The 25,944-nt window shown below is 42.2% G+C and overlaps 2 protein-coding genes across 3 annotated transcripts; both read right to left on the reverse strand.

Moving 5' to 3' along the window:
- Positions 1-2,852: 2,852 nt before the first annotated feature.
- LOC308409527 (uncharacterized protein) lies at positions 2,853-17,287 on the reverse strand (the record flags this gene model as incomplete). Its single annotated transcript, XM_080902337.1, has 7 exons — positions 2,853-10,560; positions 10,876-12,683; positions 12,749-13,075; positions 13,747-14,064; positions 15,569-15,694; positions 15,785-16,176; positions 17,187-17,287. The coding sequence occupies 6 exons, from the start codon at positions 17,285-17,287 to the stop codon at positions 12,661-12,663; spliced, it is 1,287 nt and encodes a 428-aa protein (XP_080758463.1). The 3' UTR covers positions 2,853-10,560; positions 10,876-12,660.
- Positions 17,288-18,762: 1,475 nt separating this feature from the next.
- LOC308404230 (E3 ubiquitin-protein ligase TRIM21-like) lies at positions 18,763-24,573 on the reverse strand. 2 transcript variants are annotated; one of them, XM_080894170.1, is made up of 2 exons: positions 24,012-24,573; positions 18,763-20,694 (listed from the first exon to the last, which is right to left on the reverse strand). In XM_080894170.1, exon 2 carries the CDS (start codon positions 20,683-20,685, stop codon positions 19,012-19,014), a length of 1,674 nt encoding a protein of 557 aa, XP_080750296.1. In that variant the 5' UTR covers positions 20,686-20,694; positions 24,012-24,573; the 3' UTR covers positions 18,763-19,011. The 2 variants fall into 2 exon arrangements, with proteins under 2 accessions (XP_080750296.1, XP_080750295.1); XM_080894169.1 differs by lacking the exon at positions 24,012-24,573 and adding an exon at positions 22,264-23,907.
- Positions 24,574-25,944: the final 1,371 nt, after the last annotated feature.

Here is a 25,944-nt window from a genome sequence, read left to right on the forward strand (position 1 = left end):
CCTTTACACCTGATCCATAATAAAGTGATGATAGAAAAACATTATAGAAACAGAGCCCTGCAGCTTACTGTGAAACTAAAGATGTTCCCTAAAACGGTGCACAGACAACAACAACAACAACAATCTTTATTTATAGAGCACGTTTAAAAGCCTTGGGCATACCAAAGTGCTTTACATAAAACAATAAAAGGTTAAAAAAAGGAGCTTATCAGAGCACACTGGGATGTGATGGAGCTGTTGTGCAGTTGCTCCTCAGAGGCAGGGCCGTGCAGAGACGTTTGAAGGGGCTCAAACCTACAGACCCCTGCCTGCTGTACCCAGTGAGCTGGCAGCTGACGAGCATCACACAGGTGATGTTTGTCGTGCTGTTACACACACAGCACGCTCGTCTGTTTCAATTCATCAGTTGCCACAAAACAGCTGAACGTGTCCATAATAAGCTGACACTGCTGTGTGTTACAGGCTACAGTGTGCGCTGTTCACCTGCTTACTGGTTTCCTTTGCATCAGTCTGTCTCCCAGTTTGTGTTTCTCCTACAGCTCTGCACCACCCATGTGGCTCTTTGTGAGCTCGTTCCCACCTCGTAACCAGTGCGCTCTGCCGTTAAGAGCAATCATTGGTTAATGGTAGTCATGTGACTGCTGCGAGCCAGCTCATTTTATTTAACAAAATTGTGATTAATAGTTAAATATTATTGTTGAGGGGCACAGACAGGACTCCACACACACATGAAAAGAAAAAACCCTCAAGAAAAGGCCACTGGTGGGACCCATAAAGAAGCGCTCAAGCCCCTCCCACCCCCACATGCCTGCTTAGATATGCCAGATGTTCTGATGTGCTGATGAATTTGAAGTGATTTAGTTTGAGGAACTGATCTGGAATTGCTCTAAAGATTTTCAGTGTTTGTTTGCAGCCTGGTGAGCCTCTGTTTTCATACCCGTCATGTTCCTGACGCGATGCCAGATGATGTTTCTGCAGCTCTTTATTTTTATTCATATAAAACATGGAGTTTGTTGTCATGTTTGCCTTTTGCTGCCAGCAGGTTCAAATCAGCCTTTTTTAATATTTTCTCAGTTTAAACATTTGATGTTTTTTCTCAGTCGTCTTGAGATTTTGTTTCATTTCTGAGATCATCACATTCTTTCAGTGCCATGATCCACAGACAGGACAGACTCAAAGACATCAAACTCATGTTTGGATCTGTGTTCGTTCATTATCTGATGCTCGTCAGCTGCAGAAATCCTCTCAGGAAAAGAGTTTCAGCTTTTCTTCAGGGTCACAGTGATGCGTTCAGGAACACCTGTGAAACACAGCAAACTGAGTTCTGCTTCTCTCAGTGGGACGCTCGAGTGTTTGGGTCCCTCTGTGGTTCACTTTGCTGGCCTCTAGTGGGCACGAGGTGAACTCATCATGTTGGTGTCAGCTGTATTTGACAGCAGCCACCAGTCTGCAGTTCTGTATTTGAACCTTTGAATCTCCACAAGTGCAGATATGAAACACAGCTGGGAATGATTCTTTTTGTGTATGTGGACGTAGTCTGTGGGTGGCAGTAATGGGGGTGCCCCACCTTTTCCCCTATGACAGCCTCCCCCACTTAACCCTGAGCTGGACAAAGAGAAAACGACGTCTTGTATTTGGCAGCTGTTACATCAGACACTGTGACACAAACACCTGATGACTGAACAGGTTTCCTGACAAACTCATTTTTATTTTGCTCTGAGACATTTTCATTCACACAGCCAAGGGCGCAGATTTGGCACGGACGGAAGGGACGTGTCCCCACCAATAATTTGATCTGTTCGAGTAAAGAAAAACAACCCGATAGAAAGAAAAAAAACGATCTCTCAGCGGTGCAGAAAGAGTTAAATTACATTCTTTACTGGAGTGCTACGTCATGTGACAAATATGGCCAATGTGATTGGCTGAGCCTTTCAGGGAGCTCTGTTTAGTTTTAGCAGCGGCAAGCCTGCGCTGTGAGGAGGAGAGGAGGATGGCAGCAAAGAGAAAGAACCTGGATATAAGAAAGTATTTTTGAAAGAAACCTGTAAGTCACAAACTCAAGCTCACTCATAAAATGTGTCCGTCATAGTAACGTTACAGGCTATGCTAGGCTTTGGCCCACATCAGTCTAAAACTGTATGTAACCATGAATAACGTGTTTGGAAACTAACTGCACAACAGGCAGCACTGTTAGTTCTCTCAGTCTCAGAGCAGCATTTCTAATTTTGATTGAAACTGTCAGAGAAAACGGCAGCCTCGAGCAGCCCGGATATTAGTTTACAGAGGCTGTTAGAATTATATGTCTAACATTAAAATGTTGGTGACACAATAATTTCATCCTAATGGCACTGATATATTCATAGGGTTAATTTTTGAGACAAAATATCATGAGGTAGTCATGATGTTGCAAATATTCCACCTTGTAGTGCAGTTTGCACAAATTGTTGTAAAAACGCACTCATCCTACAAACATTACTGACGAGTCAAGATCTGCACAAAGTGACAGAAATACTGAAGCAGCTCCACATTTTATTCTTATTGTCATGTATGTCCTATTTGTCAGGTGACAGAACCAACACAAAGCTCAGAGAGCAATGGTGACACAAGGTCACAGGTGGAATTGGATGATGACTTGTTGGTTCATTGTTGTATTTGAAGCACATGTGTGACTGCATGTATGTGGAGTGTCTCACTGTTATTGATCAGGTGACAGAGGCAGCTCTGCCATGTTGTAGCTCGGAGGTGAAGAGGCGAGGTCACAGGTGACTGACTGATGATGTGGTGCTGTAGATTAACTAGTATTTATTATCATGACAATTATCAGGCTGCTTTTAGTCATCCCAGTATCCTCAGTTGAGGCTGAAAGAAGCTTCAGTGCCCTCAGAAGACTAAAAACATGGCTAAGGTCAACAATGACTCGAATGAGATTAAACAATGCTGCTGTGTGTCCACCAGGAGAGACTGGACAGTATAGATGGAAAACCAATATGCCAGCAGTTTATCTCAGTTAACGAGAAGAGCAGGCCTGTGTTTGGCTCCTTCACATAGTGGACATTGAGTTGTTGTGTGGGACACCAGTAGTATTAATGTCTGTTGCTGTAACAGTAGCTCATGCTTAGAATAGAAAATCCCAACTCATTGATCTGATCGGGGCAATAGTGTGGCTAAAATATTGCATAATTTTGCTGACAGATCTTTTACTTTGTGGTAATCTTAGATGGACATAAACCACCAGGTCATTCAGTGCTAATGTATCAGAGATGTTCAAATCAAATCAAAATTTATTTATATAGCACATATTAAAACAACAGTGTTGACCATAGTGCTTCACAGTCAGTAAAAGCATGAGACAGTTAAAAAAAACAATAAAAGAGGACAACAAACAATAGGTAACAACACAACAAGCTAAAACAGCCAACTAGACAGAATCAAAAGCCAAAGTAAAAAAATAAGTTTTAAGACGTGATTTAAAAGACTGGATAGACTCGGCTGTACGAATATAAACAGGGAGGTTATTCCAGAGTCTGGGTGCCACGGATGCAAAGGCCCGGTCACCTCTCGACTTCATTCGAGACCTAGGTTGTGCTAGGAGCCTGTGATTGGACGATCTAAGTGCTCTGTTGGGATTGTATAAGTGGAGTAGTTCAGAGAGATAGCTGGGCGCTAAATTATTCAGAATATTAAAAGTGAACAACAGAATATTAAAATCTATACGATATTTAACAGGGAGCCAATGTAGTTTGGCTAAAATTGGAGTTATGTGTTCATGGATTCTCGTACCTGTTAAAAGGAGAAGGGTCTGGCTGCAGCCACTGTGGAGCTCCACAGTAACCGGATACACGTGACCTCCACACTAACCGGAAACACGTGACCTCCACAGTAGCCGTAAACACGCATGGATACCGTGGAAGTCTTGCAAGTTGATCGCAAAGGTTGGGACAGAGTCTTTCTTAAATAAATTTGCCGTTAGTGATTCCATAATTCTAGGAATCGTCTAGTTTTCGTACAATGATCATGTTGCCACTTTTTTTGCGTTACAACAACATTCCTTCTTATTTTAATGTTTTTTCATCGTGCTCCATGGCAGAGAAACACACAGATCAATATCTCATTGTCGGCACTGGGTCAAGCTGTCGTAGGTAAGTACATGCATTGTCTCATGACCAGAACGCTACCATTGTTTACATGTTAGGTTTGTTCCTATCTGTGTGTGTATATTCTTTTCTTTGTGTACCTAGCCCCACAGGTGTGCAATAAACCCAGAGAAATCACTGAAACGGTGTTGAACCCAGCACCTTCAATGTCTGGTGACACTGGTAAAATTTCTTATTTTGAATAGTGATTGTCATATATAGGTGAAATAATAATCTTGCATTCATTATCTTGTTGTAGTTGATGGCTCATAAACGAATTTGTTACATGCTGTTTCAAATGAATTTCCTTCTATAGATAGTGCTTATTTTTCTTGCATTTGTATGTATTTAATGTGCATTCTATGTAGTGTTTTGACTGAAACCTGTTAAAATCCCTATAGGACCTCAGGAAAGAGTTGACAACAAGAAAGCCAATAGAAGGTCTCAACAGATGCAACTTTTCCTGACCTGTGTGGACCACCGTGCGAAGCTCTGACAAAGCCTGAGAACATTTTGGCCAGCCGTTCATCATGGTGTTTTGTACCGCACCCTGGCCAACAACAGCTTGTATGTTAAAGTTTTCAGATGTTGCAAAGTGCAGCTTTTAGTGCTTATCTGATTTGGTCATCCACAGTCTATGACACCTCTCTGTTTTTTTAGCTCAACTATGTTCTGGACATCAGCAGACCCAAAGATGAGCTGATTGTTGAAACGTCTTCTGGATGCCTCACGCGGGCAGACTTTTGGACACTGCGTTTAAACAAAGAAATGGAATCGACTGTAAGTATTTTTTTTCTATGAATATGAAATAATAAAGTGTACATTCATTTTTTTCATGATTTTTTCTGTTTCAGATTGGAAATGGCTGTTTTGAGCTTATCACTAAAATTGTCCAGTCAAAGGTACTGTATGTTGTATATGATGATTGTCAAGCTTTAATTTAGAGAGTTGTTGTTTTAAATGTTTTTGTTTACATTCTAGGGGATAAGCATTTACATAGAAAATCTGTATGTCACCCGGACTTGGCTTGCACCCTATGGCTGTGATCCATTGCAGTCCTTTCCTGTAAGTGTACCGTCCTTTAAAGAAACAAGCAAGTAATCCAAATGATTTTTTTTTATAACTTTGGTGAGAGTTCATATACAGGATACTTAAAAAACAATTCTGTTTCAGACTGATGCTCAGAGGATGGACATCATAGTTCTCCCTCTCTGGACCCCTGGTCATTTCCAGTTGTGTGTAAGTCTTGTTTTTTACACATACAAACTGTTAGAATTTTGCTATGTGTCTGAGATGTATTCAAGCTTTTATGACGCAGTTTCAAAAGTCTTTGATTGTGATCGCTTGCAATGACATTGTTTTCAGGTTTGAAGTCATGGCTAACTGTCTTTTAGGTACTGAAGCCACCTAAAAGAGAAATCCTCTTTCTTGACCCAATAAACACCAAGGCAGGATTTGGTGGCCAACAATATGTTTCACTTTTGAGGTCACATCTTTATAAGCATTTTTGGTTTGTTCCGGAGTTTTCAGGAACCTGTTCAGTGTTCCAGGTTAAGTGCATCCCAGATCATGTTCTGCTGATCTTGAGTGTTCACACATACAGTACACTCACATGCTTTTTTTATAAACTATATCAGCAAGTTTCTGTGTGGAGTTTGCATGTTCTCCCCGTGTTTGCGTGGGTTCTCTCCGGGTACTCCGGCTTCCTCCCACCGTCCAAAGACATGCAGCTTGTGGGGATAGGTTAATTGGATAATCCAAATTGCCACTAGGTGTGAATGTGCGAGTGAATGTGAGTGTGAATGGTTGTCTGTCCCTGTGTGTTGGCCCTGCGACAGACTGGTGACCTGTCCAGTCTGTCGCCCTATGACAGCTGGGATAGGCTCCAGCGACCCTGAAAAGGATAAGCGGAAGCGAATGGATGGATGGATGGATATATCAGCATGATGCTTCAACATTTTATTCTATTTCTCATCTTCACATTATGATCAAGTCAGTGATGCTGTCTTTAGATGACTTTCAGACATAAATAGGGTCTTCAAATGTTCTAGTTTAACATAAAAGACCATTAAAAATTAGTTTATAAAATATGCCAACCTTAACTTAAAGCTGTAAATGCTTTATTTTGACCAACTGTGAGCATGTGACTGTACTTTTTCATTTTGTTATGCTGTTTTGTTGAGGTCGTGTTCCTAAGGCCTGTAGTTACAGTTGGTGCTATTAGCAATAAACATTTCACACCCATCATCATGACATCTGTTAACTTGTATGTAACTGTCTTTAAAAAAGGGAATCCTGCAGTGAAGATCATTCCCGGGCAGTGGTCAGAAAAAAAGAGCTTTGACTTATGTGCTAGTTTAAGTGTATGGTGAATGATATGAATTACACTAGTCTTCTTTTAAGGGATTTTATTAACGAGCTTTTATTTTCAATGTAATACAGGGTTTTCCAAGCCAAGACTATGGAGTTGACTGTGGGATCTTCATGCTGGTGGTAATTTTTCTCTTCTCTTCTTGAGATTCATACAGAAGCTAATTTAAGCTTCTAAAAAAAGGACATTTTTATTTTTTCTTCCAAATAGTCTGCTCTGTACGTGGCACTGGATGCACCATATTGACTATACTATAGTAAGTATTCTATTTACTTTCACAGCAATGGAGTCTTGAATCTTTTGAAAGTTGTTAAATATGTTTCATATTAATATTTTACAGTCAGACATGCCCTACTTGTGTAAATGGTGGTGCTTGCTGTTGATGGAGAACTTTGATCTCAGGAGGTATTTATATTTTGACTTCTGTTTTATGTTGTGTCAAAGTTTACACACCTTAACAATATCAACAATTTCTGTTAAGCTCTGGCAAGCTATTTGCACACTGGAGAGAGGAAGCCAAAGCTGTGCTTGCAGGACAACACGTGCCCATTGTCAGACTGAAAAAGTTCCAGGAAGTCAGTCATGTCAGTATTCACTTTAAACAGTAATTACATGGTTAGTGACATTTGAATAACTGTTAAAAAACTGTTGTGCAACAGAGAAATAACTATGTTTTCATCCCCGTTTGCCTGACACAGGAGCCAGCAGTTGTTGAAGATCTGCGTCCTGCTGTGCAGTGGGCTGTCCAAAATAAGGCACTTTTCCGTGGACACGTAACAATGCCAAAATATCTGTCCTTAAATCAAGGGGACCAGCAGAGGGTCTTAAGAGACATGTCAGAGGAAGAAGACACTGGAGCAAGGGACTTGTTCCTCTTTGTTTTTCAGTTTGCAAAGGACATGGAGCTCTTTTTGAAAGCATGTGCTGATGAGCAGGGGCTAAGGGTCAGTGCTATGTTTGACATGTAATGGACAAATGAAGGCACTGGCTGTGTTTGTTTGTTTAATATGTCGTTGTTGTTTTTTGTTTTGTTTTTTGCATAGTACAAAATTCCAATTAAACTTATTTCAAAATGTTGTTCACTTGATTCTGTGTCCATACTTATAATAAAGGATTACAGTGAAACAGCATTAAATGTAAATGTAACAGCATTTTTTTTAAACTTGTATTTTCAAAATAAAAAGCTTATTGTTGATATTAACAGTAAAGAATTGTAATCAATAATATTTTTATACATTTTAAACATTAACACTCTGGGCTCTATCCTGGCCATCTGTGGACACTTCACTTATTCTTTTTTTTGACTACTGCACTGCAGTGGACCAAAACAATGACACGGGTTTGATCTTAAGGATCTAATAGTTGTGTGTTGTGCATGACATTGCCACACAAATATGTATTTGCAAGATAGAGTAGAATAAATATTACACAGGCTGCAGTGAATCTCTGTTGATACAGACTATTGAGCTTTGAGTTTCCCAGTCAAACTTAGCTTTGAAGCACCTGCTAAAAACACTTTTACTCTTGTACATTTCATAACAAGACACCATAGCCGAAATATTAACAAAATATATATTATTAAAAAATTCAAAGCTGCACATACAGCAACAAACACCGTTAGTAAATGTGTCCTGGAGTTTCTGCAGGTGCAGAAAGTGCTGCTGCTGTAAGTCAGCCTAACAGCTTCCAGATCACTTATTTTTCTGGAAAGATGGTAGGAAAGGCATCACTGCTCATTTCTACAGTCTCCCAGATCTTGGAATACAATCCCTTTGTACCATGAAACCACGTCGCAGTACTAGGAGTCCACTAAAACCTATAAAGAGAGTGATCCTGGAAGAAATGGGGCACACACTAGTGACCTCAACAATTGCAAGACAGCCTTTTCCCCGATGCTCAGATGGGGAAAAAAAGGAAGTTTCATGAAAACATTAGGACTTTATCACCGTTTTATCTGAAAAGTTAATGGTAATATATAACCTAACTGGCTATAAAGAGTAAAAAATTTAGATACAATTTTGATTTTGATGAAAAGGACTGGTGCTATTTTAAAGAGTCACGTCGGTAAAAGTAGAAAAATGTTTTAAGAAATCTACATTTTATAGCATTTTGTGAACATACACAAAAAGTGGCCATTTTTGGCAACAAACAAGCTGAGAGAGTTTTATATTTTTTGCTCTCCTTGAACAAAAATAATAGTGCATAATAATCAATGTTGATGTTAATCAATTAGATGTCCCAGACTCTACTATTAATAATACAGCAGTCCCTCGTTTATCGCTGGTGTTACGTTCTAAAAATAACCCGCGGTAGGTGAAATCCATGAAGTAGCCAACTTTATTTTTTACAATTATTACAGATGTTAAGACTGTAAAACCCCTCACTACATGCTTTATACACTTTTCTCAGACAGGCATGAACATTTTCACACTTTTCTCTTTTGTTTAAACACTCTTAGAGTTCAAACCTTCGTAGAAACATAAGTCCAGTATTATGGAATGAAACCTAAAGGTGCATTTGAGGGTGCAAAACGTTTCGTCGGCATTGTTGTGTTTGTTTGGGAGAAAACTTACAAACATACAGTACAGCACTTCAGAGTTACACTGCTAGCGAAGATATATGTAAATTCGACAAGCTAAACGCATTCTGTACTGTACAGCAGGAGTCCCGAACCTTTTTGCACCACAGACCACTTTAATGTCAGACAATATTTTCAGGGAACGACCTTTAAGGTGGTGTCGGAGAGGCGGATGCTGTCCAAGATAAAGACAATGTTGGATAACACCTCCCACCCACTCCATGACATGTTGGTCAGTCACAGGAGCTCGTTCAGTGAGAGACTGAGATTACCGAAAAGCACCACTGAACGACACAGGAAATCATTCCTGCCTGTGGCCATCTCCCTGTACAACGCATCCACTTAACACACTGTTTGCTGCTACAACTACACATGTTTCTTTTCCAAATATTTATTTATAAGTGACTTATGTATGTATGTATGTATGTATGCATGTATGTATGCATGTATATATATATGTATATATTGTACTATTCTTAGTTAGCGTATTGTCTGTCTTGTCTTAATGTTGGTTTAAAATGGAGCACTGTAACAAAAAATAATTTCCCCCAGGGATCAATAAAGTATTCTGATTCTGATTCTGATTAAGGTGTCGCGGATAAATACAACAAAAGAATAAAAAAAAGAAACTGTGGTATTTTGAAAATATAATAATAAACGTGACTTGAGCTGTGCGCCAGCAACAATGACAGTGACATCCTCCTCTCTGCTTCTTAATGCTCTCTGGTCGCTATGGTAACGCGTAAATAGTTCTTTCAAAATAAGACACACAACTACAACCATACATTTCACATCGGAGGATCAACTATCGCAGAACGGTACCAAAGGACTCACGGACCGGGACCCGTCCGTGGGCCTATTAGGGACCGCTCCTGTACAGGAGACACTGGACTAGATTGATTGACAATGGTCTACAGCAATCAGAACGCACAACACGATGTACTGTAAAACAAATAAATAAATCAGCGAAACAGCAAGTGTTGCGGAAGGTGCGCCGCGTTATAGCGAGGGACCACTGTACACTTTTGGCCACGAACAATTTAGGGGATGGTGAATTTTTTTGAACAAACCCAGAGTGTTAAAAAAACCCCACTTAAAACCATTTTTATTTCTCAGCAGCATCAATAGTAACAAAAACGCAATTTAGTTTTCGCTGTCAAAGTCGATTTAACTGAAGTTACGTGTTTCCGGTTACTGTGGAGGTCACGTGTTTCCGGTTACTGTGGAGCTCCACAGTGGCTGCAGCCAGGTGCTCTTGGTTAAAAGACGCGCAGCTGCATTTTGAATTAACTGGAGCTGGCAAAGAGAAGAGTGTTGGAGGCCCGAGTAGAGGGAGTTACAGTCGTCCAATCTGGATATTCTGCCCTCACTAGGGTGTGAAGCTGGTTTCTAGCTTGGCAGATAGCTAACAGGTCCACAATAAACATCCAGGAGTCAGCGGATACGTTTTAGATGTTTACTGTTGAAGCACTGTAAAACTGGTACAGAAACAAAAATAAAATATTACATTTCTGCTGTAATTGCATTTTCTTTACAACATCAAACATTAAGCCATGCACTACAATGTATATAACACATAAACACAAACTTATCCAAACCCTTTCACTGGTTATTAGGCCCACGCATTTAGCGATTAGCTTAATGCTAACATTACATGGGAAATCCCATAGACGGGCTAACGTGTTAGCATCGCGGCCGTTTTACCTCACAAAAGAAAGTTTTCCACACAAACCTCTAAACTGCTACACAAAACTATCGCGGGAAAGCTTACAAAACAGATAGCAACTACTTACAGGCATGTGCTCTCTCAGGCTCAGCAAGAAAAAGTGAACAAAAAGTGGAACAGACAACAGTTTGGCTATAGGACTGTCTTTCACTGGTGAGGTACTACGGCAAGTCTGCTGGTACAAAAAACACACACCCAAATGATCATGCCTGCCTTAAAGGGGCAGCACACTGGATGTAATAAATGCGTGGATAAGCTTTTCAAGGTCCTTTAAAGGAAGGAACGGCTTTGCTTTAGATATCTGACGCAACTGGTAAAAGCTGTTTTTTTATGTTGGTGTAATGCAACTGAAGTAATGTTGTTAAGTCTTTGAACTCATATTCGTTTATTGTCATGACTGTATTTCAGGGCTGGACTGGCCATCGGGCATACCGGGCATTTGCCCAGTGGGCTGCTCGTGATTTTTCGTTTTTATTGGCCGATGGGGTTTTCTTCCTTTTCTTTTTTTAACGGTATAAATGAGTGGTGGTGGATTGGCCAGTTGGTCATGATCGACTCTGGGCTGGACCAATTACAGCCGAGGAGGTCAAACTTTAAAGTTAAGGTGAAAAGGAACGGGATTTGTGCCGTACTACTTCAGCTAGAAAGTTGCTAATTCAATCATGAAACTGATCAATGATCAGCTGATCGGCTTTTCTCTCTGCGCCAGAAAGAGGAAACCAGCGGAGGTCGAATTAAACAACAGCAGCACGTTTAAGCTTGATCAGCTGTTGTTAGAATTTATTTAATATTAATTTCTAGTATCAGCTGATGTTTGCTGGAGCCACAGCTGTAAAGCTGCTGGTCATGATGTCGGTTTGGATATGTGGTGAGAGGGAAACATGAAGATGAAACCAGGAGATGTCCTTACTGAATCATCAGAGCTGTGATGGAGAAACAGGTTTACCTTTCAGGTGACAGGAATGAGTTGAAGGGAAGTTCTGAACTGTTTCTGTGTGCTACTGTTTAGAATACCAGAATAGGGAAGGTGGTGTAGGTTTAAGTTTAATTATAAAGGCTTTAAAGGATTTTTGACTTTTCCTGTAATACCATGGTGGGCCGGTCACTAGTCAAAATGCCCATATTTTGTGCCAGTCCAGCCCTGCTGAATTTGAAGTTATTTTTATTTTTGTATGATACCTGATTTATATTGAATATGACTGAAGTAAACTAAAGTCTAAACTACTTAGTCATTTGTTTAATTGTAATTTAGCATTATATAACTCACATATAAAACTATCAATTGTAATTTTAAATGGTTTAAAAGCATGTAGAATAGCATATGTAGGCAAGTACATTTCTCCTTTTTATCAAGAAGCAAAGACAAAAAGGAAAAAAAACTGAATCATTCGTCCCCACCAATGCCAAAACGAAATCTACGCCCTTGCACACAGCTGTGTCCAGCAAGCTCCACCCACTGCTCCTAAAAAGGTGTGGTCAGTGATGGATCTCAGCTTCCCGTGCCCCTCCCCTCCCCTGCAGCCGAGCCACAAACATCCACAGATACACACAGTGTTGTTAACGGTTACTCCACATGCACATGACACTGACACACCTTATATTTGGTCAGACTTACAGAAACAGCCAACAGTGCACTTTCCAAGAACACAGGTTTGTCGGAGTTTATACATTAGCTGTGTGATCATACTGAGAACACACAGGACTCAACAGGCCTCAGTATCAGCTGACAGCATCTTCAGCACCATCTGTTCACTGATGTCCTTCACTGATCAATAATCAAATAAACACATCAAACTGATTGATCAGTGATCAGAGCAGACGGATCAGTGGAGCTGATCCTGATGGCCTCTGCTTATTTCTCGGCCTGATTTTTCCCTGCAGAGGAAACAGAAGAGTCACACCTCACACACACACACACAAACATGAATGAACTAACTAACCTTTGACTGTGAGCCACACCCTCTTGTATCTCCAGGCCTCCTTGCTGTTGACCTCACATCCGTATCTCCCAGCATCTCCCACTTTGAGGTGTCTCAGGGTCAGACTGAGGTCTCCAGACTTCAGAGCGTCTTCATTCATCTCAGTGCGACCTTTGTAATGGTCGTCCTGTTTGTCGGGCCGGTCAGAGCCGTTCTCATACACGTGGACCTTCCTGTATTCTGGTTCATAACATTTCCACACCACTTCACTGTCGTCAGGCAGGTTTTCTGTGGTTTGAAAGGGAAGACAGATGGACTCCGCCCCCTCCTCCTCCTCCACCTGACACTCTGAGAGGACAACAAACAACGTGAGCATGTTAACATTTTACTTGTTATTGATGACACACCAGTCGTGGACTTTATGTTTTTACTTAATCCCCCAGTTTTTATGTTGATTCATAAAAGCTGAATCAACATAAAACGTCTACAGCCTGTTCATAGCCCAGCATCATCCTTAAACCATTGGCTGTCTGAGTGGTGTGTAGACTCATGTGGGTCTCTGAGATTCTGATGAGGAGAGACAGCATCTATCCAGCTTTGGAAGAAGCATTTAGGGAAATCTGTATGCAACACTGAGACCAGGATGTTTCCGGCTCACACGCCTCTCTGCAGACACCTGCTGCTGTTGTAAAGGTTTCCATCACTCGTCTCATTTTAGGACATTGGGAACGAGCTCAGGGTTTGTTTTTGCAACACTATAGCCGGGCTGATAGAGTCAGAGCTCTGAAGTCTTATGTCTGATTCTCTTACACTCATCTCATCTCATGAACGTCCTCACAATATCTGAACCACTACAAAAATGAATCAAATTTACAGTTTCCCACAAACTTATCTTTGAGCCTGGTTGATGCTTTAACTGCTGACATTTACCAGTTTCTCTCCCACAAACTACTTCAGTCATTACAAACCACTGACTTACCAAACACAATCTGTGAATAAGGATCATCTGCTGCACTGACCTTCGACTTTCAGCTCCACTTTTTTCTCCATCAGGACTTTTCCCTCCCTGCTGTAGGCGGTGCAGGTGTAGGTGTCCCTGTCTGTGTGTGTGGGGTATGTCAGGGTCAGATTGAGGTCTCCAGTCTTCAGCGGGTCTTCAATCATTTCTGTTCGGCTCCTGTAACGTCTGTGCTGTTTTTCAGAGTCTTCCTGATACACGTGGACTATCCTGCCATCTCTGTCCTTCCACACGACTTTATTTACCTGAGACAGGTGAACTGTGGCTTTGCAGGGCAGCTTGGCAGACGTCACACCTGAACCCACCTCCACCTCACGAACTGAAAGAACAACCAAGCACAACATGAGCTGCACAGCATCAGCAGCAAACTTCCTTTGACAGGATGAAGTGAAATGTTTGCAGTAAAACATGTTGGACTGGTTCCAGTCTGAAACGTGTTCCTTTGCTCCATGAAGAGACTGTGCTGTGTTTGGTGTCCAATCAGCAGCAGAGCTGAACGTGTCTGCCAGATACCACAGAGTCAAAGCTTTCAGCGTCTCATGGTTTCACTCCAGTCAAAGCTGTGAAGAGTGTAAAAGCTCGAGGGAGAGGTGGACACAGTGTTTCTGTAACACTCATCACACATCTGACTGCACTTACAGTAAACCATGGACAGGGTAACACATGGACCTGCTGTCCTGATGTTACTCTGTGTTTTCTGAAGTCCTGCTTCCAGCCTGGAGATGAGCTTCTTCAATGGTTGTCACAGCTTTTTCTATCCATGGGGCCTTTTTTCTTTAACTATTATAAGACTAATCCATCTTACCAAGAGAAGGATCATCAGAGGAGAGCTGAAACTAACAGGTGTGGTTATTGATTGCACCTAACTGTTATGTTATCAGTCAGTTGCATCATCAGTGGATAGCAGGATGGACACTCCTGCAGGCACTTAGAGCTCAGCGCGTCTCCTCACTACCAGCTTTAGTTACTTTCTGTTAGCCTATTGTTGAAATCTCCCAATCCTTTGAATCTTTGGGCTGAAGGAAGGACAATACTCGGTGTATAAATGCTCAATCAACAATCATTTATTTCCATACAATTCAACACTTATGAGCATTAGAACCATCATGATGGGGAGAGCTGCCTGCAGAGGGTCACAGCAAGTCTCAAAATGGTGACAGGTTGCTCAGCTTCTTATAGCCTCTAGCGGCCCCCACCTAGTCGTAAAAGCCTAAACATTCACATTCTTTCTCTCTTACGGCGCCTAAGTTATGACCTCGGCTCCTTGTTTCTCTGCTCTCTGTAAGGTGGGGGTCTGTCTCTTCTATTATCGGCACAAGGTCCTCTGCACACAACATTCTCTTCATGACTCAGCAGTATGAAATGTCAAGAAACAGTGTAACACATTCAACAGTGTCGAGTAATACAGGTCAATCCAATAGATCTAATGATTTTCACACTCTTTTAAGTCAGAAGTATAGTGCAAACTAAAACTACATACTGATCACACCATCTAAACTAAAGGATAATATATGTCCTACAGCTGTTATCATAATTCAACTACTTTGATTACATATATAAGGTAACATATGGTAACAGAATAATATCACACTATAATGATAATACCAGAAACTTTGGCCCTTCAAACAAAGAGTCGGTCCAGACGTCTTGTACAGGATAACTGGGATCTAACAGTTCGTGGTAACCATCAGTGATGTAAAGATCACTAACAACTCATTCAGGACAGAGACGTCAGCTATGGTGCTGTCAAATCACCAAATCAAACTTTGCTGATTACCTGCAAGGTTCTGATATTTCATCAGATGGTCCAATAAAACACTCACCTTCTTTGTTCTTTAACGTTTTGTATCTACAAGACAGCCATGCAGCAAGCATAACAACCAGAGGAACCAGAGGAACCAGGACACCTGAGAGGACTTTGAACCAGACTGCAGAACGAGGAGGAAGTTCTGTGATCGACACACAACAAACAACCTGAACATCAACCAACAGATTTTTAGAACTTGCCATTAGCATGCATCTGACCTGACAGCACTGACCTGTGACCTTCAGGTCTACATAGGCCTTGTTCCGATCTTGTCCATGCTTGCGGTATGTGCAGGTGTAGGTTCCACTGTCAGAGACTGTGGGCTTCCTCAGAGTGAGGCTGAGGTCTCCAGTCTGCAGAGCCTCGGCTCTCAGTGATGTTCGACTGAAGTAACGAATGTTCTGATCTTTAAAATCGTCACCACTCGGCAGACGCACGTGGACCGTTGGGTCCTTGAGCTCCTCACGGTCCCACACTGCTGCTGTGGACTCAATGGTAACATCAGCTTGTACCTGACAGGGCAGCCGGACAGACTCCACCCCCTCATACACCTCCACCCCTGAGGCATGCTGGGAACCTGAGGATAAAAATATAAAGCAGGTGAGTGCTGTGATTTTGTAACAGCTGAGAGACACAGGACATCAGGTAAAGTTCCAAAGAGTTTCCTGATGGTTCACAGATGAACTAAACAGGTAAAGAGGAGCCGACTGAGTCAACAACCAGGAAAGTGAGTGACTGAGTAGAAGCAGACGTCCTCTGCACATGTGCAAACATGTCAGCCTGTCTGACTCTGAGCCGTCCCTCTGATGGACACAGCTCTGATGCTGGAACATTTTGTGGTGGATTTGTGTGTGACATGTATACCTATATAACTATATAGACTATCTATCTATCTGCACTGAACATAGATATTTTAACTTTCACGCAGAGTCTTAAGCACATGGATTATTAAGGGGGTACAGTGACAGTTGATGTACGGGGAGATTTCTCCTGAGTAACTCAACCTCCCCAATACACACTCGTCTTTCATGCAGCACAACCAAAACAGTTACACTGTATGCGTGTCTGTGATTATGTCATACGATATAATCTCACACACACACACACACACACACACACACACACACACACACACACACACACACACACACACACACACACACACACATACACACACACACACAGTGAATTTCCTTTCAGTGTGGAGATGATGCAGCAGAATTTAGCTTTGTGTTGGGTTCTGATGAAAAACAATCAGTAAGGTTTCGTTTGTATATTTACAACAATTAATGCAAAATGAATCAGAATAATCTGAACGAAGCTGACAAATATGTAAAAGATGCCACTGTGACATGAAACAGGTGAACAGCAGAGATGCAGTTTGTTCACAATAAGTTCAATATGACCTAATGTTATATTAACAAAGTTACCATTGAAATGTTAAGATACTGAAGTAAAAAACTGAAGACACTTACTTCAACCTTCAAATATAAACAGCTTCTAAACAAACTGCTGTGATGTTGTGTTTCATGAGTCATCAACCTGTTCTTCATGAGCTGCTTCAAAATGAATAAAACACTGAGATCTGAGTGAATGTGTGTCAGTGCTTTATTCATGATGAACTAAAACCTCACTGAGCTTCATAGTTCTCAGTTATTTGAGCCACATGGTGGGATCCACCCTGCATCACCCGAGCAGGGAGGGCTTCATTCAGCAGGACACAGAGAGCAGACATCAGTGCACTGCATATATAATAACCTGTGTGTGTGTGTGTGTGTGTGTGTGTGTGTGTGTGTGTGTGTGTGTGTGTGTGTGTGTGTGTGTGTGTGTGTGTGTGCACATGCGTGCAGAGTATCAGAGCAGCTTTCTTACCGAGTAAGAGGAGCATCAGCATCAGTGGCATCTTCATAAATCTGATCCTCAGTCAGACACACGCAGCAGCACTGCAGACACTCCCAGAGGCTGCTGCACAAACACCAGCTTACTTTCACTTTCATTTTCATGCAAGGGTTAAAAATGATTGATTTTTAGTTTGAGATTTATTATTATTGTTGTTTTTCTGTCCTGTTCAGCAGCTTTAGAAGGAGAATTATGATCTGAATGCTTCGTCAGTTTTTTTATCTTGTATGTGAATAAATAATATGTATTGTGTAACAGTGTTTGAGCTGACAGGCTGGGAGGGGCAGATTATCAAGAAGAAAGAACAAGCTAGAGTGATAAAGAGAAAGAGAAAAGAGGGAAAATGTGCAGTAAAGCTGTTCAGAGGCTCTGAAAGCTAAAATCATCTGAGAGTCCCGATCAAAAGTTTAAGACTGCTTGAAAAATGTCAAAAAATCCTGTTTTGCTTGGTTGGATCTTAACAAGGTTCCAAGTAGAGCTTCAACATGCAACAAGAAGAAATGGGAGGAAACAGTTTTTGAGCCTGCAATTTATTTAAAACAATGCTTAAACTGAAACAGGCAGTTTTACAGCTGATCAAAAGAAAAGAAAGAAACACAGAGACTAAATGCACACAAGGAGGTGATCAGGGGAAGTAGAAACACACGAGGAAACAGCTGACTGGAATACACCTGATGACCAACGTTCCCTCTAATGTTTCATGTGTCTGAACACACAAACTGAGCGTCCCTTGGACCACTGTGAGCAACAGCAGACGTGTGCACTGTGGTCACGCCAGCATCCAATCATCCAAGTTACATGTTTATTAAAATAATCAAATTACAGCATTTATGTTAGACTACTTTTAATTAACTGCTTTAGCCCACTTACAATGAAAATAAAATCTTGTTCCTGACCTGTGCAGCATGTTAACACTATTGTGCAGCTGTCAGCAGCCACACACACTTTCTATTCTTCAAATCAAATCACAGTGAAACATGTTCACTGACAGCTCAGCTTCAGCATCGTCTTCATGCTGTGACTGCAGCCGTTCAACTCTGTTTGTCTTTAACCCAAATCATCACAACATGCAAATATAATCATCAAAATGATGTGACTGGAAGGATGCAGCAGTCTGTGCTCCACCTTTCTCCTCCACACCTGCAGGTGGAGAACATGGATGCATGAATCTCTACAGAGTTCTTTGAATATTATCCGTCTCATCAGTTTTCAGTGAACAAAACTCCTCACAGAGCCAAAATAAGCAGTTTGTATCCAACATAACTCAGCTGGACTCTGATGCTCCGTATAACAGCCACACATGAGTCTGGATTCACTCAAAGCATTGAACAAACTTTATTGGAAATGAAGCTTTTGGACATTTGTTCTCTGATATTTGCTCTTCAGCTCGAGTCTCCATCAGTGGGAACATTTCCTGATTCAACTTTTCTTCTGTTCAAATCAAACTCCATGAGAATCAAAGTGTGAATCAGAGTCCTGATGATCAGATTCTATAGAAACATGGAGACTGTAGAGGATTTACACTCAATATGTTCATTTGTTCCCTTCAAGAAAAATCAATCATTCATCCAATAAAATCAGTCGTTGATCAGTTTGATTGACAGGACAGATGATCAGAGGTGCAGAGTTTTTACCTCCATCATTAGGACTGGGACTGAAGTATGGGTGGAGTCTGTGAGTGAAGGAGCAGCCAGTAAAGGAGTAGATCAGAGCTGCAGCACCTACATCATAAAAGGAGACCAGACCCTCCTCATAATCCACAAACACCCCCACCTTCTCAGGACCAGGATGGAGACAGAGGGGGACTGAAGGACCAGCAAGAGCTTTGTACTCATTTCCATTTCTCAGCCACACAGTCCAGAAACCATTTCGAGGACTCAGTGTGATTTGTCCCTTCCTGTTGATCGACTCTGTGGCCACTCCTAAAGCCCACTCAGTCTTTCCTTTAACCTGAACCTCAAAGTAAAATCTGCCTGAAGAGAAACTCTGCTCTCCTAAAACATTAACACAGTAAGAAAATCTCTCTGGGTTGTCTGGAAGTTTCTTCTCCACATCACTATGATAAACTTGTTTTCCATCATCAGACAGGATGAGGTTAGGATGAGCTGTATCAGGATCCAGAGTCACATCCACCTCATGCTGCTGCACCCTCTGCAGCTCTGCAGCCTCAAACAGCTTCTTCTTCATGGGTTTCCAGACTGTCTCCTCCAGCTGAGCCACAGCTCTCCCCACAGTCCGCTCATATGATGGTGGATGAACTCTGACCTCTGTCCAGTCCTTGCTGGGTGGAGCAGCTTTCAGGGAGGAGAAGCTTTGGAGGAGGTGGAGGTGGTCTTCACAGCGTGAGAGCTGCTCCACCTCAGAGCTTCTCTCCATCAGCTCAGAGATTTCCTGTTCCAGATCTTTGATGAGACCTTCAGCCTGTTTCTCTGTAGCTTCCTGTTTGTCTTCGATCTCCTTCATGAGCTCCTTCAGGCGTCTCTCAACAGACTCCATCAGAGCCGTGAGGACCTGAACACCTTCTGCTTTCTGTCTGTCTGCAGCATCTTTACTCATCTTCACCGACTCTGTGATCTCCTGAATCTTCAGTCGTCTCTTCTGGATCATCTGCTGAATCTCAGCCTCTGTCTTCTCCAGCTCTGCCTTCTTTCCTTCATATTCTTCTCTCAGAGGAACAAACTCGTGGTTCTTGTGGTCTAAAACAGGGCAGAGCGTGCAGACACATGTCTGGTCGGTCTTACAGAACAGCTCCAGGAGTTTATCGTGCTTCGTGCACATCCTGCCTTCCAGGTTCTCCACAGCATCAACCAGCTGATGTCTTTTCAGACCTTTCAGTGTCAGATGAGGCTCCAGGTGAGTCTGACAGTAGGAGGTCTGACACACCAGGCAGGACTTCAGGGCCTTCAGTCTGGTTCCAGTGCAGACGTCACAGGGAACTTCTCCTGGTTTGGCAGCTTGTTGCTCTGAGCTGCTGCTGCTGGCTTTCTGCTGAGCTTCACGTCTGAACTGAGCAACCATCTCAGAGATGAAGGTGTTGACCCTCAGCTGAGGTCGAGTGTAGAAAGTCTCTTTACACATGGGACACTGACAGCTCTGATTCATGTCCCAGTGCTGACTGATGCAGGTTTTGCAGAAGTTGTGTCCACATGGTGTAGTGACTGGATCAGTGAACACATCCAGACAGATGGAGCACAGAAACTGATCTTCAGATCGCAGATTGCTGGCAGCAGACATGTCTGCACTCTGAGGGAGACAGAAAAGAAACATTTGATTCAAAATTCACTTTAAATTTCATTTTACAAAGAGAGAAACAAGCGTCAGTAGTCTGAGGAGCTTGGAGAGAAAAGCGTCTGGACTTCTTTGAGTTTCTTGAAGACGTTTCATCAGAGAAGCTTCTTCAGTTCTCAGAGTAACTGGTGGAGACCCAGCAACACACTCAGACACAAACTGGTTCATCCAAACACAAACCTAACATCGTAGTGTCTGCTGTACAGTGCAGCATCCAGATGGACAGGATCAACGTTTGGGGATGAAGATAAATACAGTCGTTACAAAGATGTGAAATTGTTTCTCTGTTTTACAGAAGGTCCAAGATTCATCCAGATCATTTGTATACTTGAATAAATCAGTTTGTTGGATATTTTCCATCAATCACTGTGAAGTAAACTTCGACCTTGTTGGTGACTGAATACTTCTTATTGTACGTCCAGATCAACGAGCCATTAATATTAAACAGTGACTGTTCCAGTAGAGCTGACAGTGAGGAGGACGATGAATCACAAACCTCAGAAATGTGTTATTAACTGTTGATCCAGTATTTTAATGGCATTGATGAGAACATGTTTATTCAGAGGTGTCTGTATATTTGGTCCATTTGTGCGTCAGTAAAAACGGTCCTGTTTTCTCTCACAGATACTGGAACATCCTCACAAACTCAGGATGTGGAAGAAGATGAACTTTTCCAGTCACTCGCTGGGATACATCATTCATGTTATTCTGGATCCTCAGAAAACATTGATTTATTTTTGTGTTTCACATATTTGTTTGTCCAAATCAAAGGTTGATGTTAGTAGAGAAGAAGCCACCATGATAAAGCCTGTGTGTGAAAACGAGATCAGTGGATTTGATCAAAATCCCATTTAAGGAGGAATTCTGTCCTCCAGTTTGTTTAAATAAGCTTTGGGATTAAACAGCATCATCTATGTTTGTGTCTGATGACATGTTTGATCCAGGTCAGCTTGAATATCACAGCTGATGTGTGGAACTCTGACATGTTTAAAGCCTGATTATCAGGATGATTCAAACACATCTGTCTAAATAATGAGATTCATGTTTCCACACAAAGTTATAAAGTGCAGCATCGACTGTTTTCTGAATGATTGAGGATCATCTGTGACTCTTACAGGATACACTAAGTCAGATAATCTTTGTAAAATGTGTGAATGACTTTTTGAAGTACTGACCAAAATCTGCTGGTTTACAGTGTCAAAGGCTTTATATCAATAAAGAATAAATAGGTGTTTTCACGTCTGTAATCCTTATGATCAATCATATCCAGAATCAATCTAAGAGGAACAGGAAGTGATGAATAACCAGGAAGTGTGGAGTCAGTCTGAAGTCCAGAGCACAGCCTGAGTCCACAGTCCTGAGCAGAGCCACAGTGAGACTGAAGCAGCAGCTCGATGCTCCTACAGTGGATCTGTGGTTACATGAGCAGATTTCTATGGATCCAGTGTGACTGTGATGAGTCCTGATGAAGTGAACAGAGTGAAGATTTGTGTAGAAGCAGGAAGTGTGATCAGCTGCACTCACCACTGTTGCTGAGAGGAACCTGATGGACTCCAGTGAATCTTCTTTTAGAGACAAACAGGACTCGACTGCAGCTCTGCTGCTGCTCTCTCACACTTTCACTTCTGCAAAATGACGTTGGGCTTCTTGTTTTTCAGCTGTTGCTCCGCCTCTTCCTGCCTCTCCCTTTACAGGAATCAGCCGGTCTGTACTCAGTGACTGTGTGCAGCGGGTGGGAGGAGTGAGGAGTGGTGTGTGGGTTCACACAGTAATGACGGCCTCAGGTGATCAGGAGAAACTCACCTGGATTTCCTTTTTCCACAGCAGACTGAGAGCTTCAGGTGGACCCTGAAGGAGGTCTCAGACACAGGTGGTAAAAGTACACACAGTGTGTACTGAAGTAGAAGTACTACTGTTAAAAATACTCCAAGTACTAATTCAACTTCTTTACTGAAGTAAAAGTAAAAAGTAGTGGCTGTGAAATGAGAGTAAAAAGAGCTGATTGAAGAACATTTCTAACACGTGTTTATACAAAGCTAACTGAACCATGTGCTGCATCAACGTGATAATAAAATAATATTATTCACTTTGTTTCTAATAAATATTCCCAGCTTGAATCAGACAAGTTGAACATGAGCAGAGAAAAAGAAGCAAATCCAAATATTCCTGTGTTCAGTTTTCTCCATTTACAGGCCGACTGTGCCTCTAAACAGGAACATGAGCAGGAAGAGGCTGAAGTGGATTCAGCAGGTGGAGGATGCCTAACATCAGCTGGAAAGATTTACTGTGACGTTTGTTTGCTGTTTTCGCCTCGTGCACGAGAACATCACCAAATAAACTCCAGACAGTTTTTAATATTTCACTGTTCAAGAGCAAAAAGACTGACGGACTGTGTTTAAGGCCACCTCACAAATGTCACACATGAAATATTCAGTGTTTATTTGCTGGTTTGTTGGCAGCAGCTCCTTAAAGTCTGTCACACATCTGTTTGACCGTCTCCAGTTAATCTGAGACACCAGTTAATCTGCAACAGCAGCATCAGGCGGCTCAGCTGATCTCTGGTGTGTAGCTGCTGTGCTGCGCTCCCATTCCTCAGTGAAAGCAACAGCAGAACAAAAACTCTCTCGATCCACATGTTTGAAAAGAAAGCTTTTAAACAGATGAACACACTCAGTAAAGGACAAAGAAAGAAGTAAGAAAAAATTAGAGTAAAGAGTAAAAGCAGGAGCAACTGAAACAGGCTGCATGCTAGCTGACGCATGCTAGCTGCCGCATGCTAGCTGACGCATGAGCACTAGAACTGTTCAACTTCATTGTTATGATTTTAGCACCGAGTTACATGAAATCCTGCATCAAAAAGAACAACACAGCGATCACAGACATGTTTCTGCCAACAAACCAACATTATCCCAGAAAAGCCTCTAAAACAACCTGCTGTGGTTTGGAGTAGAGATTCCTGAATTTACCAGGTGCACCTGAAGGCAGCACAATTTAAACCGTAAATAATGATGTAGGTGCGCAAATCCTTTTCAAGCGTCACTGCGTCAAATGAGCCGGCTTACGTTTGTTGCACTTCTACACCAAGTTTTACGCTCGCGTTTCTTCGTTGCTGATTTTTGTTCCACAAACCAAAAGAAAAAAGATTCAACCTTTAATATATTTTCACGTGTGTTTCAAGCACTGTGACATATCACACACACACATGCTGAGTGTGTCACTGATAAAGCTGTGACACAGCAGCTCACTCAGTCCAGTCCAGGTAACAGACTCACCTGTTAGCAGCAGCTCTGCCCTCACAGAGCTCAGCTGCTTATTTCAGTCAGCAGGAAACATTAATATTATGGACTACAGCCGTCTGTCAGGGCCGTTCAAGGACACAACGTCACACACAGGTTTAAACTGTTAGACTCATGAATACCCACAACGTTCGATGCACATTTATCTTTAACAGGAGCAAACGGCCTGATCAGATAATATAAGAACTCATAAAAGCTCATTTATGTAAATCTCTGCTTGGACCAGTGAAACAGTCTCACACTGATTAAACACCATCACTACTTCAGTAATGACAGAGGGGCGTAGGCGTGCTCGTGGGACAGCTTCCTCCAGCTGTGGAAACCAGATGTGGAAGCAGACTCCCTGATGTTGCAGTCCAACACCAGTGTGAGCAGAGAGGACTCAGCTGCTGGGCGGAGCTTATCTTCCTGTCCTGTTCAAATCCAGCATGAAACTCTTCTTATGTTCCCTCTTCAGTCTGATCCTGTCTAACAAACATCACTGTTCACCTCCTCCTCCCTCTGTGACTCCTTCATGTCCACTTTACTCCTCAGTAAGTCTCCACAGCTCCAAGCCAGCTCTCCATTCAGAGTTAGTCCACGTTCTCACCTCCATCTTCAACCTTTCCTCAGCCAGAGTGTTGTGTCTGTGCTTCCACAGGCCCCGCTGGTTTACAAACTTGTTCCTGTTAACGGAAACAAGACGAACAGCTTTTACTTGCTAGCAAGGGAGGACCGCTCGGTGTGTCAGGAAAGCACTGAATCCACCCACAGACGACCTTTTACTGAACACAGTTACAGTACACACAAGCACCACCCATTGTAACCCCCTATGGTCAACAAACATAAGGCCCTATGTGTGTTTGTGTGTTTGGGGTGCGTTTGTGTGACCTCCTGCCCACAAAGGATGATAAAGCAGGAAGCTTACTAAGCAGCAAACAGAGCCCTCACATAGATGTGCCTATAACAAAACACTGCAGCCTCCCCACCAACAAACTGGCTGGAGAGGTGGTCAGAGACAAAGGAACGTCTTTGATCAGGCTGCTTGAACCAAGACTTACAAACTTAAGTAACACAATGACAACATTTAACAATTTGACTCCCACACAGAGCACTATCCCCACATGCTTCAAGACCACAACCATCATGCCCCTCCCCAAGAAAAGCCCAGCCACTAAACGCCTGCAGACCAGTCGCACTGACTCCCATCATTGCAAAGTGCTTTGAGAGAGTGGTGCTGGCCTACATCCAGAGCAACATCCCAGACACTCTGGACCCCCTGCAGTCTGCCTACCGGCCCAATAGGTCCACGTCAGACGCCATCGCTGCTGCCCCTCACTACTCCCTCTCCCACCTGGAAAACAAAGACCTCAGGGTGCTTTTTGTTGATTATAGCTCCGCCTTCAATACAGTCGTCCCTCACAAACTCATTCCCAAGATCCTCAGCAGCTTCTACAGCTGCACTGTGGAGAGCACACTGACCAGCTGCATCACTGCATGGTACGGCAGCACTACTGCTATGGACCAAACGCCTGCAGAGAAGATGATCAGGACCCCGCTGCCCTCTGCGGAGCATCCACCATCGCAGAGTCCAGAGGAGAGCTGCCTCCATCCTCAAAGACCCCACATCCCCCCAACACGGCTGTTCACACTTCTACACTGTTAAACATTTTATTGTATTTTTACAGTAACTTACTGGCCAGTAAGTTACTGTAATTACTGATCTACAGTATCTTTACTGTTGTGATGTTTTACAGTTCAACCACTTTACTGTAAACATATATTACAGTATAACAGCTTTACTGTAAACGTGGTTTACAGTTAGAAAGACTTACCGTGATTAAGTTTTATAGTATCACTGTACTGCAAATGTGGTTTACGGTATAACACTGTAATTGTGTACAGTATAATTTGTTTAGACTGTAATTGT

The sequence above is a fragment of the Rhamphochromis sp. 'chilingali' genome (genome assembly GCF_963969265.1).
Source record: "Rhamphochromis sp. 'chilingali' genome assembly, chromosome: 1".
NCBI classification, from domain to species: domain Eukaryota; kingdom Metazoa; phylum Chordata; class Actinopteri; order Cichliformes; family Cichlidae; genus Rhamphochromis; species Rhamphochromis sp. 'chilingali'.

Excerpts from the sequence above, each read along its gene's own strand:
- LOC308404230 (XM_080894170.1), bottom strand. The coding sequence starts at position 20,685 with ATGTCTGCTGCCAGCAATCTGCGATCTGAAGATCAGTTTCTGTGCTCC.